This window comes from Balaenoptera ricei, chromosome 6, assembly GCF_028023285.1.
Source record: "Balaenoptera ricei isolate mBalRic1 chromosome 6, mBalRic1.hap2, whole genome shotgun sequence".
In the NCBI taxonomy this organism is placed as follows: Eukaryota; Metazoa; Chordata; class Mammalia; order Artiodactyla; family Balaenopteridae; genus Balaenoptera; species Balaenoptera ricei.
In genome coordinates, this window is record NC_082644.1 from 21,253,416 (window position 1) to 21,278,092 (window position 24,677).

General features: G+C 48.0%; 1 protein-coding gene across 5 annotated transcripts in view; it reads left to right on the forward strand.

Moving 5' to 3' along the window:
* The window catches only part of SYK (spleen associated tyrosine kinase), a 92,659-nt gene that overhangs the window by 35,054 nt on the left and 32,928 nt on the right, over positions 1-24,677 (forward strand). For all 5 annotated transcript variants that reach the window (XM_059927000.1, XM_059927004.1, XM_059927001.1 and 2 more), the window contains exons 2-5: positions 5,793-6,221; positions 8,339-8,499; positions 21,223-21,358; positions 24,555-24,636. In XM_059927000.1, the coding sequence (XP_059782983.1) occupies positions 5,820-6,221; positions 8,339-8,499; positions 21,223-21,358; positions 24,555-24,636 (781 nt within the window). In that variant the 5' untranslated portion in view covers positions 5,793-5,819. The remainder of the gene's footprint in view (positions 1-5,792; positions 6,222-8,338; positions 8,500-21,222; positions 21,359-24,554; positions 24,637-24,677) is intronic.

Genomic DNA, 24,677 nt, shown 5'->3' on the forward strand with positions numbered 1-24,677 from the left:
GAAAACTGATAAGAGATCCCTGGAGACCAGCTGGTCCAACCTCCTTTGAGATTCCCCAGCCCGTGATGGAGCCCATTGGTCTCTGAATGGAGCTCACTGCTTCTCAAAGAGACATGTTCCAGGGTGGCCTGGACACATCTGAAAGAAAACATGTTCTTTTCTGAGCTAGTGGATTAGACGTGCACGATGAGTGAAAAGGAGGGATCCTGAAAGCCTCTAGGGTCTCGTCCTGAGCAACTGGTTAGAGTTGATGTCATTTCCTCAATTAGGAGGGGCTCAGAGAGGACCAAGCATGAGCAATTGAAAATCCCATTTTAGGCACCTGAAGGTTGAGTTGCCCTTTAGATGTTCAGGTGGAAACGTCAGGTAAGCAGCGTTTAGGTCAGGAGCTCAGCCTGGAAAGATGGATGTGGGATCCACGGGCACGTCGTTGGCAGTGGGGCCATGTGCCGGGAGAAGATGCAGCTGAAGACCCAACACTGGGTTGCAGAGTAGGTGAAGGAAGGAGCCGTGGACCGGAGAGGGGTTGGCCAAGAAGAGGGACTGACCCACTGAAGTGGGAGTGCTGGGTGGCATCCAGCAGGAGGTCAAGCAAGATAGGGCCAGAGGAGTGACCTTGAGTGTGGCCATTTAGAGGTTGGTGGCATTGGCAAGAGCAGATTCATGGAGTGCAGAGTAAAGGCCAGGCAGAGGACAGTAGACAGAAGAGGATGGGGCAATGCAGAGGCTTTGACAGAAAATACAAAAGAGGCCAGTAAAACCAGCCAGGGTCCTTCCTCCATACCCACTGTCCTCTCAGACTTTCTGTCTCTTTTCTCACTCTCTAGGTATATGTTATTACATACTTGGGTACATATAACCTTTTAAAAACAAAACTAGATTGCTCTGGACACATTATTTTGAAAGCTGCTTTCACTTAATCATACTGTTACCAAGTCCAAGATCTACGTACGACACGCCAATACATTGAGAGATGAGGTATTGGGGCAAGGAATAGAAACTTTATTCAGACCGAGAAGATGGTGGACTACTGTCCCAAAGAACCATCTTACTGGGGTTTGGATGCTAGTTTCTTTTCTAGAGCAAAGAGGGGGAGGTGAGGAGGTAAAGTAAAAAAGGTAACACTAAGTTGTTGCAAATATTTCCTGGTTCTGGCCAGACTCTGCAGTCAATGTGTTAATTTCTTCTTTTCCTGCGGCCATTCACAGGTGGGCCTTGTCAGGATATTTCCTGTGAGCTAAACAAAGGTATTTTAGCCTAACACTCAGGCATGGGAGGCAGGGTTCCCAGAGACGGGCCATTATGTGTTCTCTAAGCTATGGGCAACATCCCTTTAGTGATTAACTTGTAGCAAAAGCAATAGAATACAAAGGTTAAAGTAAGAGAAACACATCCAATACGGAGTCAGATTTGTTCTTCCCTATTACAATACCTATTAATCAACAAATATTTTTGACCACCTGCTGTGTGCCGAGACAGGGCAGTGAATAAAGGCATCCTCTTCTCACCTCTCAGAGCTGGCACTCTGGTGCGGGGACCGAGACAAGAATCCAATTCAACAGCAAGTTACAGTGTGTTAAAGGGTTGTTACCCACGGAGGTGTGCTCTGGAGAAAAACTAAGCCAGGAAGGGAGATAGGCTGCCCAGGCATCACAAAACATTATTTCATGTTATAAAACATTTTTCTAGTGTGAAATCCACCTTGAACCTGTGTCATAAAAAGACCCCAAAAAGCAAATGATGCTGTAGTGTTATTTTTCTTTTAAATTGAAGTATAGTCGATTTACAGTATTGTATTAGTTTCAGGTATACAGCAAAGTGATTCAGTTGTACATATATATTCTTTTTCATATTCTTTTCCATTATGGTTTATTACAGGACGTCAAATATAGTCCCCTGTGCTACACAATAGACCCTTGTTGTTTATCCATTCTAGATGTAATAGCTTACATCTGCTAATCCCAAACTCCCAATCCAACCCTCCCCAATGCTGTAGTGTTTTGAGGCACTCACCTGGCAATAGCATGAAGCCTCACCTTACTCAAGAGCTACCTGTGCACCAGCCGAGGTGCTGGGGGCGTCTGGGGAGGAGGTGGGGGGCCTGGTCCATGGGGACCAACGGCCTCTTTGGTTTCTCAGTTTTGAGCTTTAGAATAAAGCTGATTTATCACAATAAAGTGATTTCACTCACACATGGCGAAAAATAACTGGGAATGTTGAAATAACCAAAAATATATGTAGCTAGTTCTAGGCACTGTTGAGGAGAGTATTATCCCTGTGTGTGTTAAACAGAGTTTGAGCTACAGACTTTCCCTGGGGTCCAAAGAAAAGGAAGATTTAAGCAGTGCCTGTGAGCAAGTGTGGACGGAGAGGGGGCCAAGTCAACGGGCGTGTGGAGGGGAGTACACAGCACATCGGGGAAGCTGCTGTCTGTACTTATTTACCATAGTGAGTGAGAGCTACTGTCTGAGGAGCAGGGCTGAGAGCGGCAGTGTGGTGACGCAGCTTCTGTGGACAGCGGCTGCAATGAACGTGACGGTCTCCTGTCCCCGTGGCCTGTGTTGTGGAGAAGGCCCCGGGTGGGCACTGGTGGGACCCAGTCCTGAGAAGGCATAAGCAGGGCATCGCAAATGTTGTTCATCCCCCAAGTTAAATAGCCCAAGAATGTGCCCTAAGCTGTCCTTGCAATAAACCATCTCTACTGTCAAAACTACCACCAACGGCCACGGCCCAGTGCATTTTCTCAGGCCCTCGCCCAGTATCACCTCCAGCACAGGAAATCACACCATTATAAAAGGGCTGCTTGGCCAGGCACTGCTGACACTGAGGGCAGCCAGGGCTTTCCCCTCCCAGGGAAGCCAGAGAGGTACCACCTGCTTAGGGGTGAGTCTGACATGCGCCATCAGAGCCATTCAGGAGCATCCCGCATGGGCCTGGAAGATGGGCCTGGCAGGCTACCTTTCCGCCTGTCTTCTATCTTGTCATGTTGGTTCGCTTCAACGTGGGATTCACAGCAGAGGGCCAGTACCGATGTAAATCTTAGTGGCAAACTGATGAATTTTAAAAATGATAGTTGTTAAGGTTTATGTAAATTAAAAAATATTTGTAAACACAATATTGTTTTTTTTTTAAATGGCACCTCCTTATTACTTTAAATTTTTATTTATTTATTTATTTATTTATTTATTTATTTATTTATGGCTGTGTTGGGTCTTCGTTTCTGTGCGAGGGCTTTCTCTAGTTGTGGCAAGCGGGGGCCACTCTTCATCACGGTGCGCGGGCCTCTCATTATCGCAGCCTCTCTTGTTGCGGAACACAGGCTCCAGACGCGCAGGCTCAGTAATTGTGGCTCACGGGCCTAGTTGCTCCGCGGCATGTGGGATCTTCCCAGACCAGGGCTCGAACCCGTGTCCCCCTCATTGGCAGGCAGATTCTCAACCACTGCGCCACCAGGGAAGCCCTACAATATTGTTTTTGAAGACTTACTGTCTTAGTTGAGGCCAGTGGTGGGTGGCAGCTCTGTGAGAAGTCCCAAGCACTAGGGACAGCTGAGATCGAGGGTGCATCTGGGGCAGGTGTGCAAGATGGTGTGTCCCTCAAGGAGAGGGAGTGCGTGAGCAAGGAGATAGGAGGGAACAGCCGTGGCCTGTGGACCAAGCCTGCTAGGAATGAGGCTGATAGGCAGAGAGGGATGGGGCAAGCTGCAGGGAACTGTGGGCCTACGGGGCAGATGAAGCAGGAATAGGAGGGGAGGGGATGGCAGGGCGGCAGGACATCAGTGCAGCTGGGAGGGATGCATTAGAAAGGGCGGTGGTAAGAGATACAGAGGGAACGGAACACACACCACAGCCATTTGGAAAACCAGCCTGAGAGAAAGCAAGTACTCTTGAAGGACTCTGGGTTCCTGGCTGGGGGAGGGCCTGGGCTGGGGAAGGCAGGCGGGTGGTACATGGAGATCGCAGCCTCAGATACGGTCAGCGGCCCAGCGTCAGCATCACCCAGATCGTTGGCACTGCAGCTCGGCTGGCCCCTGCGCTTAATAGAGTTCAGGTGATGTGTTGGCACGTGGAGGTTGGAAAAGTGCTGGGCTGCAGAGGACAGGAGTTGGAAGTGCAGGTGGGCTCACAGTGCATGACAGGTAGGTGAGGCCCTGGAAGACCCCCTGCAGGAACAGAGCGGAGCATGAGGAAGGAGGCCGGAGCCCTCACTCTTTGGGGGATGGGGAGGCAGGGGCTGAAACTGTAACACAAATGGCATAGACGGATTAGCCTGAGAAGAAGAAAGAAGCAGAAGGGAACTACTGCTCCCCAAAGACACATCTACTCACTGTCTTTCCAGGGATGTGCTCCCCAAAGACACATCTACTCACCGTCTTTCCAGGGATGTCTTTTGGTTAATAGCAGATGTCTTTGCTTTAAGAGCAAGTGTGGATGGTACTTTTAAGAGAAAACAAAACCTTGCTGGAAGATGAATGTTTAGAAACTTTGACAAAGAAAAATTAATGATTGATAGTCAAATATTAAGAGAAGCAAATGAGAAAATTATTTGTACAATCAAATTATAATAAAACCCATGTCTTTTGGGGGGCTCACTCGGGAATACTGATTTGGCAATATTGCCTGGAGAAAATTCTGTTACCTCTACCAGGCAGGCACTATGTTCTACTGTCTTTTGTAAGGTAAGTCCTGTTGAGAAGAGGCTGTTTCACATAATCGTGTGTGTGTGTATCTGTGTCTGTGTGTGTGGTGTGTGGGTCTGTGTGTGTTTGTGTGTCTGTGTGTATGTCTGTGTGTGTAACATGAAGGGGTATGTGCTTTGCTCTCTAGATGCACAGATGCAGTCATCTAGATACTTTTCCATTGATGACAAGCCCCTTTTGGTTAAAATATACACTATTTTGGATGCTTTTTGGACTGGCAATATAGATCCTTCTCATCTACAACCACAAATGATCAAACAGTCTTCCTGTCAAATTGCATTCACTGCCTTCACACTTCTCCTCTGAAGTGTGTGTCTGTTTAGTGCGAGAAGTATCTGTTTTTGGTGACAGGTGTCCTCATCAAATGTGGAACCTGCACTATTTCTTCAAAACTGTCCCGGCGGATGGTACAAGGCGGGTGCCAGGAAGTGGTCTGGAGGAAGGTGGGAAGGAGACAGTGTGTGTCCGAGGCCTGGGGCTCTGGGAGGATGGCACTTTCATGCCTCACTTGCCCATCCTACCTCCTGGCCAGAGGTTTGACATATATAAACGTGGCCAGCGCTCAGCTCTCTGGTGTCCAGCGTATAGCGTGTGACACAGTAGACCCTCAGTGTTCAGGTAGAAGGAGTCCAGTGACATCTTCACTGCACATAACTCTGACCAGCGTGAGTGTTCTTGACAACTGTCTGCATCTCCAGAGAACGAGGGGCTTGTCTGGGTTCTGCCCCTGTGCCCCACTGACTGTCAGAGAGCTCCTGAGCCCTGTTTTGCAAGGGGACTTCTCTTTTTAGTTTGTCTCTTAGAATTCTCTGTACACACACACATACACACACACACACACAAAGAAGATTAATTTGACTGCATTGGTCCATTGCTCTGTTTCTTGGCTCAATATTGAGAGGGTGTGTTTGGAAATGTAATGGTTACATGGGCAGAAAGGACGAGGGCACAGTTAGTTCAGGCTCTAGACCCGAGTCCCAGAGGGAAGAGCTTCCGCCTGGCGGGAGGACTTGCCTCGTTATCTGGAGGGTCGGTGCTCTAACAGTGTCGTGCCGCTCAGGTCCTGACCACTGCCCCGTCTTTGTTTTGCCAGGTGGACACCTGAGGGGAAGGCGCAGGGATGGGTGACAGCGCTAACCACCTGCCCTTCTTCTTCGGCAACATCACCCGGGAGGAGGCAGAAGGCTACCTGGTCCAGGGGGGCATGAGCGACGGGCTCTACCTGTTGCGCCAGAGCCGCAACTACCTGGGCGGCTTCGCCCTGTCGGTGGCACACGACCGGAAGGCACATCACTACACCATCGAGCGGGAGCTAAACGGGACCTATGCCATCTCGGGCGGCAGGGCCCACGGCAGCCCCGCCGAGCTTTGCCACTACCACTCCCAGGAGCTGGATGGCCTCATCTGCCTCCTCAAGAAGCCCTTCAACCGGCCGCCCGGGGTGCAGCCCAAAACCGGCCCCTTTGAGGACCTGAAGGAGAACCTCATCCGGGAGTATGTGAAACAGACATGGAACCTACAGGTGGGTGGCAGCCGGTCCCCTGGCGGCGGCGGGGCACGGTCTCGTGTGCTCGCGGGCCCTGGAATTCCACACAGGCACCCAGTTGCATGAAAGCCATGCAGTGGTGCCTCAGATAAGCAACCTATCCCCTAGTCATCAGCGTGGGCCCCCAAATGCCTCACTCCAAGAAGACAGCCTTTCCTCTTTTGTGGTCACACTTGAGAGAGTGGGCCCCTACTGTGCCAGCCATGTGGGTTTCTCCACTGCAGGAAACCACTGTTACCCAATTCGTGCTGGGCCCTTTCAGAGAGGCATCACAGGCATATACTGGTTTTTAATTACCCAAGAGGGTCATACTGAACACACTGATTGGCACTTGATTTCACCCCTTCATAATATCTCTTGCAGAACTTTCCGTGTCGACAGACACACGGCTGCATCAGCCTGTTACTGGCTGCCTGATGGTCCCTCCCGTGCACCATGATTTATTTTACTAGTACCTACTGATGGACACCTTCATTGTTTATAAATAATGCTGCTAGTAACATTCTCCTAACGCTTTACACAGCATCAGCGGGATAACCCTGAACAGGTTGGATTTGCCACAGTGAAGGATTTGGACATATTGACAGGTTGTCATCCAGAAAGATCCCAGAGGTTGTGACAACTTACATTCCTGCCACCCTCTCAACAGCACTTGATATCAGGAGCCACCAGGCTGGCTGATGGTCTGCTGCTCAGACCCACGTGTTCAACCATTTCCTTGTGTTTCCTGGATGTATGTTTTCTGTATATCCATATGGATGTATGACAGTACAGGCTTTCTGAGGATTCTATACACCGACTTCTTTACTCCTTTAATATGTTCTGCACTGAATTCAGTCTTGCAGACAGATACTATGTATTCAGTATTTTTCATTAATATTCATTACATAAGTCTTAGACCATCTTTTTACTCTTTTTTTAAAGCAGATAAATCAGATTTATTGAGGTATAATTTACACACCGTGAAATTCATCCTTTTTAGGTCTATGGTTCTATGATTTTTTGACAATCACATGGCATCATGTAGCCCCCCCACCCCAGTCAAGACATGCAACAGTTCCATCACCCATCAAGCATCCTCATCTTCACCCCCAACCCCAGCCCCTGGCAACTCCTCATCTGATTTCTGTCGCTATAGTTCTGCCTTGTCCAGAATACATATAAATGGACTCACACAGCACGTAGCCTTTCCAGACCAGCTTCTTACACTCCGCATAATGCATTCGTGAGTCAGCTGTGTGTCAGGGGTCCATTCTTTATTATGGCCGAGTAGTATTCCACACCCTTTTGCTTTTGCCCTCTGCTCACTTTGAATCGGATGCCTCTCTGGTACGTAACGATGACTGCTTTTGTATTTCATTCCATCTGTGAAGCATGACAAAATTTTCAAATTCACCTTCCCTTCTGCCTTCCCTCCCCACTTCCATCTCCTCGCGTGGGTTGGTTATGTTTTTATTTTCACTTCTGATTCTTCTTATAACTTGGAATAATCTGCTCAGGTTGTTTATTTACTACTGTGAAAGATATCTATTTCTCTCCCACTAAGAACAGTTGAAGAAGCGAATTCACCCAGCTGTCAGCCTTTTTCTCATTTTTGTTTTCCATGTTGTCAAGGTTTATCTCCTCTTTCAGTGATCACATCTCTTGCAGTTACAGGCGGCAACGTGTGTAAGTGCGCAGAGTGAAGCCTTGTAGAGGCAGACAGGAAAAAGCATGTCTTACGTCTTCCTGATTGTTATTACGTGATCAGGGTCTAACACAGAACAATCAGTTCTAGGAGGCGACTGATTGGAAGAGGTCAAGAAGACCATTCTCTAGACCTCATGGATTATACCAGATGGTTTCTAAAGCCCAATGTGGCTTTTAAAATGCCCACCTCTGTATTCTAAAATCTATTTTGTTAGTTATATACTTGAAGGCACTTAAATAATATATAGGATCTATTGGCTTTGTTTATTGAATGAACCTACAAACACATAAATAAATGTGATTGCATTTTACCATGTCAGGACTTAGGATAGATTGGAAATGCTTTCTGCGTCTTTCTCGTCACTTTGACTTGGTATGGCTTCACTCTCTTCTCCTCGTGGCAGGGTCAAGCTCTCGAGCAGGCCATTATCAGCCAGAAACCTCAGCTGGAGAAGCTGATCGCCACCACAGCCCATGAAAAAATGCCCTGGTTCCACGGAAAAATCTCTCGGGATGAATCTGAGCAGATTGTCCTGATAGGATCAAAGACAAATGGAAAGTTTTTGTAAGTATTGTGTCTTTTCCCTTCACCCAGTAGCTCCCGGCCTGCTTGGACAGTTAGGGGTAGCTCAGCCTCCCCATCCGTGGAGTCCTGGTGACCCTGGGGAAGGGATCATGTGCTATCATCAAAACACGTGTGTTGGTTGGCTGCACAGACATCTCACATTGAAGCCACCTCATGGAATTCAGCATTTGTTTTGCCCAGTATGGCCCCAAAGTGAACACTTTTCTTGGGCACTGAGGGACATCATTGAAGAATATCTATTCGGCCACATACTCTGCTTTTAATGCCAAACATGGAATGCATAACACAATCTGTGGCTTTCCATGCAAGCTAAAGATACTGCAGTGTGTTTGCTCACATTTGCCCCAAGATCTCAGACTTTTCTTCTCTTTTTACTTGGGGAGAAGTACCAATAGGATGGATAGTAAAGAAAATTTGTTGGGAGTCGCTCATATGAAAGGTTAGTGCAGGAGCTTGATCACAAGCAGGTGTGCGCACTCTGGCCTCATAATCTCAGAAATGAGGTGTGTGTCTCAAGGCCTGCTCACTCTTACCCTCAGTGGTCAGCGCAGCTCAATCCTGGAGGCGCTGGAGGTGCAGGCTGCCTCGGGGCACGGTCGGTGGTCCAGAGAGGGCAAGGAGCTGCTCAGACAGGTGTCGACCTCATTCCCCCGAGGTGCTGTGGCTGGTGGGATGCAGGGGGGGCTGCCGACCGAGGCATGCTCACCTGTGTTTGTCACTGCTCAGTGACCCCTGCCCCGGACATGCTGACTGGGTGCCCCAGTCTGGCCTCGGACACTTACACAGCAGTGTAGCCCCACGACCAAGGATGTGCAGTCACACCCAGCTGGCACCGTAAACTTTTCCTAGAATTGAAGTGTTTTCTCTGAGTATCCACCTACTTAAAGAATTTTCCTCAGACTTTACCGTAATCCCTATTATTTAAGAAATGATCTTAAACACAATACTCTTTTATTAAAAAAAAAATGATCCTAAAAACAAGTCCAGAGCAGCCCAGGCTGGCACACAGCGTGACTGGGGTGATGGCTTAGTGGATACAGTAATGGCCACTGGCAGAAATCATGGGACAGAGGGATATTTTTTCCGCTCAGTGTGGCACCTACCAGCTCATTTTCCCCTGAGGTTTGAACTTTTACCACCTTCTTAGGAATAATTCCAACACACCTGTCATGGGACTGCATCTTGACAGGCATCTTGGTACGTTAAGTCAGCCCCAAGTTGGGTTATCCAAACAGCAAGGCCTCTGCCTTCTCACCGGTTCAGAAGCCTGCGCTCAGGGAGACCGCCTGCTCCCCCCTTAGACAAGGGGATGTTGCAGGGAGCACCCGCCCTTGGACAGCCCCACAGTTGTGGGGTCCTTCCGACTGGCTCTTCTCCGGCCTCATCCAGGTTTCCCTAAAGAATGTGTCTCCGGCCTACTTTCCCATCATTTAAACCGACTCGTCCATCTGTCGACCAGCATTTATTGGTGTCCACAGTTGCGTGAGGCACTGGACACCAGCTCCGTCCTGGGCATTGGAGACGGAGGCGTCTGCCTCGTGGAGCCCACATCTCACTGGCAGAAGTAGACACCGAGTGATTGAACAAGAGCTGCACAGCGCATCGGAGCATTTAAGGAAGGGGCTAGAGCATGCTGTGGTTGGGGGTTCTGTTTTATGCTAGATGTGGCAAGGAAGGGCCTGACTGTGAAGGAGACATTTGAGCAGAGACCTGAAAGCAGCTGGGAGCCATTCTGATGAGGGAACAGCATGTGTGGGTGCCCAGAGGCCAGGAGTGTGCTAGGAGGGCCAGGCCACCACGAGGCCACTGTGGCTGGTGCAGAGTGAGAGGGGGAGAAACGGAGGATGGGGGCCAGGTTACTGAGGGCTCTCGGGCATCGGGAGGACTTTGCTTTGGGAAAGCCAGTCTGTCCAGCTTCGGGAAGGTGTTAGGGCGGATCCAACTGAAGTTCAATGGGACCCGTCTGGCTGCACCTAGAAAAGAGCCAGTGCAGAGGTACAGAAGTGAGCATGCTCACCGGCCCCACTGTGCATGTTTCCTCTCTTCTTGAACTATGGTATGAAATCCATTTGCGGTAGCAGAACCCCTGAGCCAGAAGGGACCTCACTGCTAATGGGCTAAATCCCTTGATTTTCAGACAGGGACTTAGGCACAGAGGAGCTTGCCCAAGGCTGTCAGGCAAGTAGGAGATGAGAGCTGGAATGCGGCGTCCCTGGCATGTCTGGGCTGAGAGGAAGCGGCAGCAAAAGCCACGTCCAGGGCGTCCACTGTCTCTGGCTCCACCGCTCTCCCCATGCAAGGTGTGGTGCCAGGGCACGTCACTCAGAACGCCCGCTCCCCCCTCTTGTCTCCTGTCCACACAGCTCGGCTGGGACTGTTCAGGAGTGGCTTTGTGAAGAGTGGCTGTCAGGGACTTTGTACTGTCCTTGGAGAATAAAGGCTCTTCACAGAGGAGATGGGCAGTGTGGTCTGTAGACCCTCCCTTGCAGTCATCTGTGGCATTTCTAGAGGTGGCTTTTCATCACCTGCTATGATGGGCTGAATGTTTGTGTCCCCACAGATTCGTATGTTGAAGCCCCAGCCCCCAGTGTAACAGATTTGGAGGTGGGGCCTTTGAGCGGTGATTAGGTTTAGACGAAGCCATGAAGATGGGACCCCATGATGGGATTATCTATGAAAAGGAGGAGGCTGGACTCTGCCTGCACCAGAGAGGCAAGGCCATGTATGTGAGCGTACAGCCAGATGGGTGCCCTCTACAAGCCAGGAAACAGGCTTTCACCAGCATCGTGATCCGAGACTTCCAGCCTCCAGAACTGAGAGAAAGAAACGTCTGTTGTTTAAGCCCCTCGGGCTGTGGTATCCTTACTAAGGCACCTGCCTGTGTCTGGGGTCTGGCTGGCCGGATGGGAACACCAGACAGGGACCCTCAGCCCAGGTCCTGTGGGTCGGGGCCGGAGCTCTGCCTCGTTCATGACATCAGGGACACAGGCAGAGTGGACAGGCCGTGTTGGGGATGAGTGCCCTCAGCTCTCTGAGGCCTCATATGACAGCACAGTTTGCCATTTTGAGAAATTAGTCACAGCTCAGGCATGACTACAAAATGGATTTGTTAAGAAAGAGAAACAAAGCTTACTTTCCGAAAATGTTGTATCCTCTTCCCCAAAGGAAGGATCCAGAATTGGTGGGGTCCAAAGCATATATAATTTGGAGACCCTCTTTAAGAAAGAACACAAAATTAGGTACAAAATACAGTATATTTTAGAGTGAGAAAAAAATCACAATGATTTACAATTTTAAAAAAACTAATAAATACCTTAAACATACAAAATTTAGAAAAAGTAATATATATTTTTTTTACTTAAGTGCCTGACACATGTCTGTAGCACCTTTTATTTTCTACATCTTTTGACTGCATAGTGTTTGCCTCTTCATTTGACAATAATTTGGTAGTATTTTCTTCATTTTGAAAAAAGAAAACTCAGTCCTTCCTCTAGGTTCACAATTCATTCTGAGTAATGCATGTCCATTTTTAGGATCATTGTCAACTCTGGGAAAGGAAGTTGGAGTGGAAGAAAGAGTGGTCTTCTCTGGCTGTGATTAAATATCTTTTACAAATCATACAAAACTCTAAGGCCATGTGGTCACACTGCTGGGCCCTGCTTGGGCCGAACGAGGCCGTGGGGACAGGCTGTGGTCAATGGTTCTCTGACTGTCCAGTTCAGAAATATCTCACCATGTGGTTCGTGCAGGACAGCTCAGAGCTCACATTCACAAGTGCTGCTCCAAGAGCACATCACATCTGCTGAAATGTAATGTGCTGGTCCCTTCATGTCATCATGTAAGGGATCTCAGAACGAAAACGCTCTTAAATTTCCATGTTCTGCAAACGAAAAACAATGGAATTGTCACTTGCTTTGTGTTTAGTACCCAGGTAAACATTTTATTGTTTTTGGCTAAAAGTCCTTGAAAATCTTACAGAGTCAAGAGTGAGTTCTAGGTGACCTTTAAAATACACAGATGGCAACTCTCCAAATGGCTGACTTAACATGGCACAGAAAAGATAGTATCTCAGATTTGTCAAAGGAGTCATCAAACCAGTAAGTCGCCAATGCCATTTTCACTGTAGTTCTTATTTTCTGACTTTAGAAGTATGCAGTTAAAAATTTAAAAATCTGCAAAAATAGCCTTTCATTCCACAAAACAGTGCATTCCACCAGATGTGTGCCAGGCATTGTGATAGGACTGTGACAAACAAGATAGACTTTAGTCCCTGCCTGCACCGTGCTGGCAGCCTAGGGGAAGATGTTAAATTCAGAAAGACATACTGCAAAGTGTGTGACGTGTGACTACATGTCCCGCTCCATCCATCACGGTCGTCCCATCTGATGACACTGTTGGTATCTTTATTTCTGTTCACTTGTTTGTTGTCCATCAGTACCACTTGTTCTGAATGCCCAAGTGCAGGGACCGGCCTCCATCTTCACGGGTGGAGCCCCAGTGCTCAGAACAGGTCTCAGTGGTAGGGGAAAGGGACATTTCAGCTGTGTTCTGAGCAGTGAGGAGAAGAGAATCAGTAGAGAAAGAAAAGAAAGTGGTCCTGGGCAGGAGGAAGTGTCAGTGCAGAGTCTTAGAGGTCAACACTGCCACCTGAGCGTGGCCTGGCCCAGGAGCGGGGCAGGAGTGACAAGCTGTGTGAAGGAAAGGCAGTCCAACCAGACAGGAAGTCCCTCCTGACCCTAAGGGGTGGACCGGGGAATGGATTATCCACTCAGAGGGAGTGAAAGGGGACCGATAACATGATGGGAGGGGGTACAGCAGGGGTCAACAGGGCTGTCTCAGGCCAGATGGTCATCCTATTTACACACCAACTGTAATATTTGCCAGATAATCCTTAAACTGGCCGATAAGGTTTAGCTGTGGTTGAGGTGGTAGTAAGGCAGTTCCGGACTCCATCAGGAGGGAAGAAGGGCCACAGCAGGATGGGTGCTGGGGCAGCTGTGCCCAGAGCCGCTGGGTGAGAATGGTGGAAGGCAAGAGGTGCTGACTGCAGGTCTTATTTTGGAAATGCTTGGTGAACGCCAGGTCAGTGTTGCCATGGGACTAAGAGGTGGAGGGGATTGAAGGAGATCCCAAGAGAGCAGATGGGGACGAGGTGCTGCCAGGTCGAGTCTCCTGGGCCAAACCAGTGGTGCAGTCAGGTCTGGGAGACTTGTGAGGTCCTGAGGAAGACCCTGACCTCTGAGATGGCCCCCTGGATTGTGGAGAGGGGAATGAGGGTTCTGCAGGGGGAGAGATGGCAGAGAGTCAGGTCTTAGACCAGGACAGTAGTTTGCAGAAGTCAAGAGCGAGTGTTGCCCATGCCATAGCTGAGTAGTGTGGGCAGGAAAGGAAGATGAGAACAAAGGCCGAGAGGAAGCCCAGGAGAGTTGGAGTCCGAGGGTCTGAGAGGCACACGTGCTGGGGGGTGTACGAGCTGTGGCCTGTGGGCTTCGCGGGTCCTGAGGCCGTAGAGCCTTACATCCCCTGCAGTTGGGGGTGGGCCTCAGCACCCTGCGCTGTCCTGTGGTTGTTGTACATGATGGGTGGGACTCCTTGACCCGTGCTTTTCTCATGACAGCTCTTTAATATGTTACAGTCATCCCAGGTAGCCTGGGGCCCTGTATGCAGAGAAACAAGACAGTGCAGAGGCCTCTGAGCAGTTACCAAGTAGTGGTGCCGTTTATCCTTCATATGCCCTCCACAGTCAACCACCTTTCCAGCCCTGCAGAACAACTGAGTCCCCTGTGTGATGTGCTCTTATGTGCTCTGCATCTGAAATCCAGGCACCCCAGACCTTCCCCTGTCCCTTTCAAGGAGAAATAAACACTTTAATCTTTGAGTCATCCCTTCTTCATTAGCCGTTTTCTAGATGGAGTATGACATTCTCATTGCTTTCTCCCTTCCTCCCTTCCCTTCCCTTCCCTTCCCCACCATATCCTTCTCCATTATAGCCCGATGCCCCTCATACCCTCTCCTCCTTTACACACATGTACGCATCCACACACACACACACACACACACACACACACACACACACATTCACTTATTCATGTCTCTAACGTTCGGGGCCCTGTAGGAAGCCTTCCAGGAGAACCTACAGGTAAAACAATGGGCAACATGCACAGATGGTCCAGTGAGGGCGTACACCATTCTGTACACAACTGGGTACTAGAAGATTTGGTGACAGTGGCTTTCTAAGGAAAAGGGTTGTGTCCACCCAGAATCAGGAATGTGCTAAACCATGTGGTCCTTGTCCAGGTTGGACCTGGCTTGGGGACACTGGGTGACATACCGGCCACCCTTGAATATTAGAACAATACCTTTCACCAATGCCCTCCCCCTCCCTCTCCCCCTTCCCCGGAAATAGCTATTAGTAATCTTTCTCAGTGCAAGTACAACTCAGTGTAAGGTAACCAGGATAAAATGTATTCAGAATATGCTACAGTTTTTCAGAGACATTGAGCTAGCTTGTAAGAATATACACTTGTATTCCCCATGAGCAAGGAACAAATGTAAACTAGGAGAAAGGATGAAGAATGAAAACAGTACCTTCAGTGGGGTTCCACAGGATGGATACAAAGTCCAGAGCAGATGATGTAAGCAGTGATTCTCAACCTTCTGTTTGTGTGCAAACCACCTGGATGCTGGTTAAAGCACAGATTGCTGGGTCAAACCACACACCCCCACCCCCCAGTTTTTAACTCGCTAGGCCTGAGATATAGCTCAGGAATTTGGATTTCTAACAAGTTCTCAAGTGATGCAGGTCTGAGGACCACATTTGAACCTGCTCGAGATGCTGGATGCCTACCTAGGCTACGTTAAGAATAGTGATCATTTGAGATTTTCCAAGTTCATTGGAGGGTCTGTAACTATATGTGCAGTAGGGAATGTTCCTGTATTATTTGACTGGTTGAGATAGAGTTAACCTTGAAACTGCTTCTATTTGTAGAAACTTAAGTTCAGGCAAGTGCAGCCACTTAATAGCTCTGTGATTTAGATAGCTTAATTCATCTCTCTGACCTCAGCTTACTGAATGATAAAAAGGGGAAACTACTGTGTTACCTGAGTTGTTACAGAGATGAACAGGTAATATGTTTAAAGCTAAGCCAGTGGTTGTCCTGTATCTGTGCTTCCTACAACCATGGATTCTTTCATCAGTTCTGGAAAATACTCATCTATTTTTTTCAAGTATTATCATCCTTCTTTCTTATCATTTCTGCCTTCAGAGGCTCCTATTAAACGTATTTTAGACCGTCTTAATTCATTCTCTGTTCTTTCTTAGTTTCTATTGCCTTTTCTCTGTGCACTGAACTAGGTAATGTTCTTGGATTTGTCTTCCAATTCATTAATTTTCACCTCATCTGTATCTAATCTACTTTAAACTCATCCACTGTTTTTTTTTTTTTTTCCATCAGTTATATTTTTTAAAAATTTCTAGAAATTCCATTTGTTTTTGTTGTTTCTCAAATAGTCCTATACATTTTTGAGAGTATCTTATTGCTTGCTAGTTTTTGTGATTCCATCTTTTGTTTCTTTGAATATTTCATGTATAGTTAGCTTATATTCTGTATCTGATGATTCCAATACAGAAAGTCCTTAGGTGTATAAATCTCTGTCTCTCCTGCTCTTTTTCCCTCCCTGACCTCTTTCTTATAACTCCTGTTTCCTTATGTTTTGGGTGATCTTTTTGAGCTCATATTTGATTGATATTCATCTGTGGGACTCCTGAGTGTTCTATGCTGGGAACACTGTTCTCTGGAGTTGAAGAGGTTTTCTTCTTCACCGTCCTTGCTTTAATGGGGGAATCTCAGGTTCAGGTACCCACCTTGCTGCTGGCCTGGGATGTTCTCCCCCCTGTCCACTGCAGTACTGATATTGGTATTTGTCCTTAGGCAAATCTCACTTTTTTTTTTTTTTTTTTGCTCTTATTTGCCACTCACTTTTCCCTGCTTAAGTTATAACTCACTTTTTGTTATATATTTAAATTTCAAAAGTGATCTCTGGGTTTAGAGAAAACCGTACTCTTATTCATTGATGAGTGAGACTGTGTGACCCTCATGTGCCACAATAAAAGCTGAGTTCTGTGAGCGCTCTTAGGTGCTGCCATCGTGGATCAAAGTGTGCCATTTTATTCGACACATGTGGTTCTGCAGCCGCAGGTCAGCATAAAGTGTCATGGCCTGTCTGAAGTGAAAAGTTTAAAGGGCGTTGTGGACTAACGTCAGAATCACTTCATTGGTCTGATCAAGGTCCCCATGAAGCTGGAGGAGAAGCAGCATGACCTAGTTTCACCTCATAAACCAGAGCAGAGGGAGAGAGAGGGGAATTGATAAAACTTTTTAAAAGGCAGACGTGTGAAAGAAGAGCTTGGCATGGCCCCATATTTAGACCTGTGTTCCATACTGATCCTGCTTTCATTGCATGTGTGGAATGCTCACGTGCCTAAATTTTGCTGTAGTGCAAGGCAAAAGCACCCGGAAGTTGCATTTCCTTTTGTCTTCCGTGGATCATTAGGGCTGGTACCTCTCCTGAGTCTGGGGGTGCTCTCAGCGTTATACTGGCAAGCATACTCCCGGGTATGCCACTCCCATATCCTCTCCTTCCTTACTCCTCAGCTGCTGTCTTGAGAAGCCACTGTTGGGCCCCATGCTGCAGTATCTGACCACCCAATACAGCGTCAGCCCTGGAAGTGAGCCCCTCCCTGTCTCTTTGTACAGCCCATCCTGGCCATAGGCACACAGCTTATCCCAGGCACCCCGCTTCCCCTCCAGCCAGCCACGCTCTTCTCTGCCCATGGGAAAAAAAAAATGCACAGGACAGTGAGAATGCCTGGTGGGCTAGGATGTACCCCAGCTGTTCTGTTCTGTCTGCAGCAGACGCAATGCACTGTCCCCAGACCTTGCTGGGTGGAGGTCACCTTGAGGGTCCCACCACCTCCCGGTCCTCACTTCCCTGTCAGTGTCTGGGCATCATTACCACATGTTTTCTCTGATCCAGGAGGTCGTAGGGGGGTGGAAAAGGGCTTCAGCACCCCCAGGCTGTGCCTGGCAGAACGAACAATCTCCCCACCTCAGCTTTGCCAAGTGCTTGGTGTCTGTGAGTTGCAAGCCCTGCTCATCGCAGAGCCTGAGACCATCCACCCGCAGAGGCAAGGTGGCTCTCCTGCCCTCTCACCAAGGACCTCAAGACGGTCTTAAGGCCAGTTAGGACAACTTCGCAGTTCAAAAGCGCTGAAGTCCCACACCCTGTTGTAGCAAAACACAAATCTGTCGTGAGCCTGCTTTTTCCAAGAGACTCACTGGGAAAAAATACAGTATTCTAGGGCTTCTGGGAATATGCCTGAAGATAGTTGACCTGGAGGGTGGAGGCCAGCGACCCCAAGAGAAGGTGCAAGACTAGTCTTTGCTCTTTCCCCTTTGGGCGTCCACGTGACAAACCTGGCGGGTGTCCCAGGGCAGAGGGGGGCTTTCTGAGGAACAGGAGGGGGCCAGGAGGAGGAGCTACTTCAGCTTCCAAACCAGTATTTTCCGATTGTTAGATTAAAAATAGCCCAGCCCAGGATCCGCCTGCAGCCAGCAGACACCTCACAGTTACTGGCCGTTAGTGTCACCAAGCCTCTGGTCTTTGCCACCTACAGATGTTGGGCCTGTGGGTTTCCCTTCTCTGCCCTCGTTTCCTGCCAGCTGCCTCGGGGGCTGCTCAGGCTGCATGTCCACAGCCTGTCCCTGTGCCTCCCAGTCCTTAGATTGTAATCACCGGGTAGCTGTCGCCGCTGGCATCCCGGGAGCTGAAACAGGTTGCCTGGCTGGAGCTCTGGGAGAGAAACTCCTCTGGGACCTGTTCTTGGGGGGAGCCTCAAGGAAGCGTGTGCCTTTGCAGAAATCACTGCCCAAAAGCAAGAGATGCTCTATTTCTGCCTTGCACCAGCTCTCTTTTAATGCTGTTTTTCTTATGAAATACTAAGCACACAGAAGAGTGCGTCACTCTGTAAGTGCAGCTTAATGGATAATTCTAAAGCAAACACCACTGGAGTCAAGAACTAAAACACAAGCAGCATCGCAGAAGGCCCCTCACTCACACCCACCCGTTACAGGACGCCACTTCCTGCACCCTTGTGTCCAGCATGCCCTGGTTGTTTTCTTTCTCGTCACCACCTAGGACCTAGGCGTACATCAAAACTGTTCGCATTTGCCTGTTTGGGAACTTCATGCATGTGGAATCACAGTATACGTTTTATACTTGTGAGAGTCACCTGTGCTTTGTATCACTGCCATTTGTTTGCTTTAGTCTATGACATTCTGTGGTATGAATACCCCACAACCTACTCACTCTGCACTTAGTGAACACTTAGGCTGCTTACGGTTTTTGATAATCGCAGATAAAGCTGTTATAAGCATCCCCACATACTTTATAGGTGCAGAATGCACACATTTTGTATATCTTGGAGTGTTTTGCTGACTCAGAGGGGATAAATAGGTTCAATTTCAGTAGAGAATTCCAAACTGTTTTCCAAAATGATTGAACTGATTCATGCTCCCACAGGCGGTATACGAGGGTGCCTATTGCCCTCATTCTCAGAAATATTTAGCATTTTTGGTCTTTTTAATTTTTGCCAGTCTGAAGGGCGTGTAATGGTATTTCCATTGTGGTCTTAATTTGCATTTCCCAATTTCTGATGAGGTGATTGAACCATCTCCCCAGGCATTCTGTGATCCTCCATCTCAGTTTTAACAACAAAAGGTCAATCAGGGCATAAGGCAAGGTGGAATGGTTGGGCATTGGACATGGATCTGGAAAACTGGAGTTCAGATCCAGTTAATTGATTCCAGGACCCTGAGGTCCAAGATGCAAAGGACTTTAAATCAAAGAGAGTGGTATTTTGGAATGGCCTATGGGCATCATTATCCCAAGGTCACCTTTTATATGCATATATGTAAATAGGTATTGCTTCATATTAAGAATTTGTATAGTTCTTTGTACCTCCAAACTATCCTATTTGTTTGCCACGGATGCTTATAAAATAAACAAAGCAGGTGTGAATAGTCCCACATTATAAAATAGCTTCCCTACAAGATAGACTCAGTTATCCCTCATATAAAAATATGCTTTTCCTTTTCTGTGTGGTGGTTTTTCGGTTTGACAGCAACCAACTGGCCTTAATGGGCCGTGTAACCGTGAAAGGAAGCTTACGCTTTGGGGTGCCGGTGACCTGCTGGGGTTGGGAGGAAGGGATGTTTTCACAGAGTAGAAAGTTTCAGAAGCGGCCCCTACCGAGGCCGAGGCGGGTCTGGGCATTTCCCGCCACCCACACCAGCTGCCCTGAGCACTGGGGCATGGAGGGAACCCGTTCATCACGCACAGCCAAGCACAACTTAAACTTATTTTTAAAACAAGGTTCCAACGCCACACGACACAGCTCATATCTCAAGTCCTGGGCTAGCTCTTTGAGGTGAACCTACAAGGCCAAGGGTGACCACGTCAGCTTCCAAAGTGCATCTTGTGGATGTGGCCTCGTACAACCAAAAGGAGGCATCAGAAATCTCCCCTCAACATGGAAATCCGACGGCAGCTTGGCATATGTGAACTCTTCCCAAAATGCAGCGCATTGGGCACGTTGCTTAACATTTGGGGGCCTCAGTTTCCTCGTTTTAGAAAATGCCAAGACCGGAGAGGCTTTCTGGGACCTCTGGGACCTCGGTGACTCACCCTCTCGCAGATCTTGTGATCCCAAGGGCTTGAGTTGCTGAGAGGGGAAGATGGGCTGAGGATGGTGATGACTGAGGAATTCAGCTGGGGAGGGGCTTCACCTCCATTCCGTGCCTTTGCAGCCCCACCAGGCCTGCGCCCTCCCCAAGTTCCACAGGCCCTCCCTGTGGGCGGCAGGCCCCCCTACATCACAGCGGGTGTCTCTCTGCTCGGTATCAGACTCACAAGTCTCATTTCCTGGATAAGGGAAGGGGGTGGTGCCCAGGAGCACCCACCGGGACCAGGAGACAGAGCCTGGGCGCCCAACACAGCCAACGCAGCCCTGGCTCTGCTTGCTTCTCCCCACCCCACACTGGAGGGCATTTTCTTCTCCTGGCAACGTCATCTGACCGCATCACATGGAACATTTTAAATCCCGGTCCTGGTCCCGCCCTCTCCTCCCTGCAAAGGGGAGAGCGAGCTTGAGGGAGTGAAGAGGGCTTTCAGCCCCCTCCATCTGGGGTCCAGAAGGTTCCTAGTTAAAATGCCCACCAAACACCCCCCCTCCACGCCCACCCTTGGCTAGACAGGGGAGCTGCACTGCCTGGAATCTGATCCAAATGCAGAGCAGACCTCACTGAAGAGAGGAGCTGAGTGAAGAGGGCCTACAGACTCCCCAGCTGCGGAATGCTGCGGGTCCCACTTACTGGTACCAGGCAAACAGAGGACTTGCCCCCAGAGCCCAGGCCTCTCCTGATGCCCACACAACGCTCCCCAGCCTGCTGGGCTTGGCTGTGGCCTGTCTCCGACCATAGCATTTCCTTGTCTGGAGCTTGCGGTGTCACTGAGCTGTGGGCTGGGCCTCCCTGGGTACAAAGTCCTTGACCCCTTGTCCCCGAGGTTGGGACGCTGTTGCAGGCTGCCTCCTCCCTTCCAGGCGGTAGGAGTGATGGTGATGCGCTGTCTCCTCTCTTCCAGGATCAGGTCCAGGGACAATGGGTCTTACGCCCTGTGCCTGCTGCACGAGGGGAAGGTGCTGCACTACCGCATCGATAAGGACAAAACGGGGAAGCTCTCCATCCCTGGCGGGAAGAATTTCGACACACTCTGGCAGGTATACATCATCCTCAGAAAAGAGAGGAGGAACCGGCCCCTGGACCTTGTTAGAATATGCCACCTGGCTCCTTGCCAAGACCTGCCCAATCAGTCTGCTCTTCAGCCTTCAAGTTCCTGGATGACTGGTCTAGGGTCATCATGTCAGGTGACAGAGGCTCCCATAGCTTATCCAGGACCCCTCAGCTCTTGGCACTAGGAAGTGGTACCCACTCAGGACTGTGCTTAGTTTAACAGGAGACCCTGCCTTGGGGCACTAGAGGCATTTTCTTTCTAAGACGTTCTGCCTGGAACCCAGAACAGCCTTTCAGACAAATACACATAGTAGAAAGGTGTGGATGGCTGGGAAGGGAGGCCTAGAAGTGGCTAATCAGACTGTTCTTTGAGTTGTGAGAGGCCAAATTTAATATAAAATGTCAGGTGCCGTTCTCACTGCAAAACGAATCTTGCTGCAAAATTAGGGCAACCTAGCAGTCAGCGTTTCCTGTGCTTCAGGCCGCCACTTGTATAGGATTGTTCAGCCCTGGTCTAAAAAGGGGTTCTTCTTGACCCACCTGATAGTAAAACCGAAAACAGAGCATAATTTGGGAGTTTCTTAGGCACTAATGAGCCCTAATCCGGTGTTCATCCCTGCTTTCCATTGGGCACGAACGACTTGGCTTCATCCTAAATCACAGCTCCACGAGGAAATGGCAAAGCATCCTATAAACTGTAGCGGGTCCAGAGACAGAGAAAACCAAGGGACTCTGCCATCCCAAGAGCGACAGCTACGTTGAGCTTTTGTAGGTGCGGGTCGTCATCGGGGATGGGTTCAAATGTCCACACCAGGCCCCTCCAGGAACCTCATGTGTGGTTACAGCAGGAAAGGACCCGACTCAAAATCTTGCCTTTTTAAAAACTGATCAGCGATCCCCATTACCTTTAAAGCACTTAGAGTAACCACCACACGTGGTTTATTTTGGTTCCTAATGCTGTAGTTGGGGACAAAATCTTCTTTGAATGCTGGGTATTTTAATATTTATTCATATTAGTCATAATGCTGACATTGTCTTTTGGTTTGTAGATCATTAGCATGTAGCTTATTATCAACCACAGACTTTGCTTTGTTTTAATGGTTATCGCTTTGAAAGAGTATTTAACCTATTAGGTACTAATGCCCGATGCAAATCAGAGAGATGAGTAGGGAATGTTACCTTCTGGTATTAATTTCCCATCAGAGCCTCTCACTTCCTACAAGAATTGTTGATGGTGTGCATTTAAAGGTACTGGAGTCCATCTGTCAGCCCAATGCTTGAGGGTCCTTGGCTCCATCACTGGTACACAGCTATTGCACTTCTCCTGAATGACCATTTTCCCTGTGTGAGCCCACTCACAGTTTCCAAGTCTGCATGCTGACTATAATGTTAAACATCTTTAATTGTCGGAAAGTTCCTCCCCAAGACTCTTTCCCATATTTACTGATTCCTCCAGCATCTCACAGTATTCAGCCTTAATTAAATCTTTCCCCTTGTATATATGTTTAAGAAAGAGCATAAAAATGCCAGCAGTACCTTCCATTTTTAAAAGTGTGATTTCATTGGTTTTCCTTGACACCAACGTAAGATACCTCTGTGCCCTTCCCCCACCCAGGAGTCTGGTGTTATTTTTCTGAGAGTTGGTAACTGCTACACTACTCTAGTATTCCTTTCTTTAGAGCTAGAGTCAACACATCCGTGGACCAGATCTGCCCCTGGTCTGCTTTTGTGTAGTACTTGAAGACAATGGTTTTTATACGTTAAAGGGTGGTTTTTAAAAAAAATAAATAAAGGACTGTGTGACAGAGATGCCATGTGGAGTGAAAAAGCCTAAAATATCACTATCTGGCCCTTTACAGAAAAAGTGTGCAGACCCCTGCCCAAGAGGGAAATCCTTACATGTATGCCCACCTCCCAGACACCCTTGTGGCGTAGATTATCTGAAAACATAAGCTTGTAAGGAGATATTTGAATGACGTTGGAGAGATGTGTGATAGTTCAGCTGTTGTAGGGACCTCAATACTATTAGCCTTAGAACACACTATTGCATTTAACAGAATAGAGAGAGCTTTGATATCCATTTCAGTAGCGTGTTAGGGCTGGTCAGATTGAAACATTTATTAAGAAGGTGGATCTCATGTTGTGTTCTTTCAACAATAAAATAAAATTTAAAAAAAAGAATGCTCCCTGGAAGGATAAAATATATTCATTCAACAAACATTCACCCAAATAGGTAAGTTTTGAGAGGAAAGAAATTCAGAAGCAACGAGTCCTTAACTGGAAAAGGTACCAATAAACAGATAAGGAAGAAATATCAGATAGGAAGATTTTAGCTTGTCTGAAGAGGAAATGTCTGTATGAGAAAAGTAAATGTGAAAACTAAGACTGTCTTCCTATTGCATAATTTTGATTGGATATAAATAAATCTATTTGCCATTCATTTATTTTTTAGTGTAGCAATCAGGCATCATGATTCATAGTTTTCTGGGAGCCATTAGCCAAGGCTGTCCATATCCCATCAACATAAGGCCATTTGCCAAAGTGTCAGCTTTCCCCATGTCCCAGCTATCACATCACCTGTGCTGTGATGTCTTCTCTCTGAAACTTTTGGGCTGAATTGTTTGGTACCTCCAAAGCCTTTGCCCACAGCACTATTACACCATTAATCACTTTACATTGTTCATTTATATCTCTCTCCACCAAGAAAGTACCTCAACAGTAGGAAATGTGTCTCATTCACCATAGTTTACCTTTTGTCCTATCTCAGGACCTAGCACACAGCAGAATGTTTGTTTAATGACTGAATACATGAATGAACGTTAGCATGCAGAATTCATTGTTATAATATCACACAGATATGGGAGAATATAAACAAATAAATGCAACTTGCTACCCCCAAAAAAAAAAAAAAAAAAAAGAAGAAGAAGAAGAAGAAAGAGGGTGAGCCAAGAGCAGAGTCCAAAAGGGAAGGTGGCATGTGAACTTCTGTCCAGAAGTCTGAGGGTGGCAGGAGAGAGGCATGGGGAGGGATCAGGAAGACCACCAAGGAAGCACCTTCTGTTGTTAAGGGCTGTCCTTGAATCACTTTTAAAGTCCAAAAGGGGAGTCAGCTGCTCCAGGTCAGGATTTCTCCATTGCCTGCCTCCATTATTTATTATACTTTCTTACTTTCTTCTTTTTCAGCTCGTCGAGCATTATTCTTATAAGTCAGATGGTTTGTTAAGAGTTCTTACGGTTCCATGTCAAAAATTTGATGGTCAAATGGGTGAGTAGCCAAGACATTGGAGTCTCACCCTTTCAGATGTT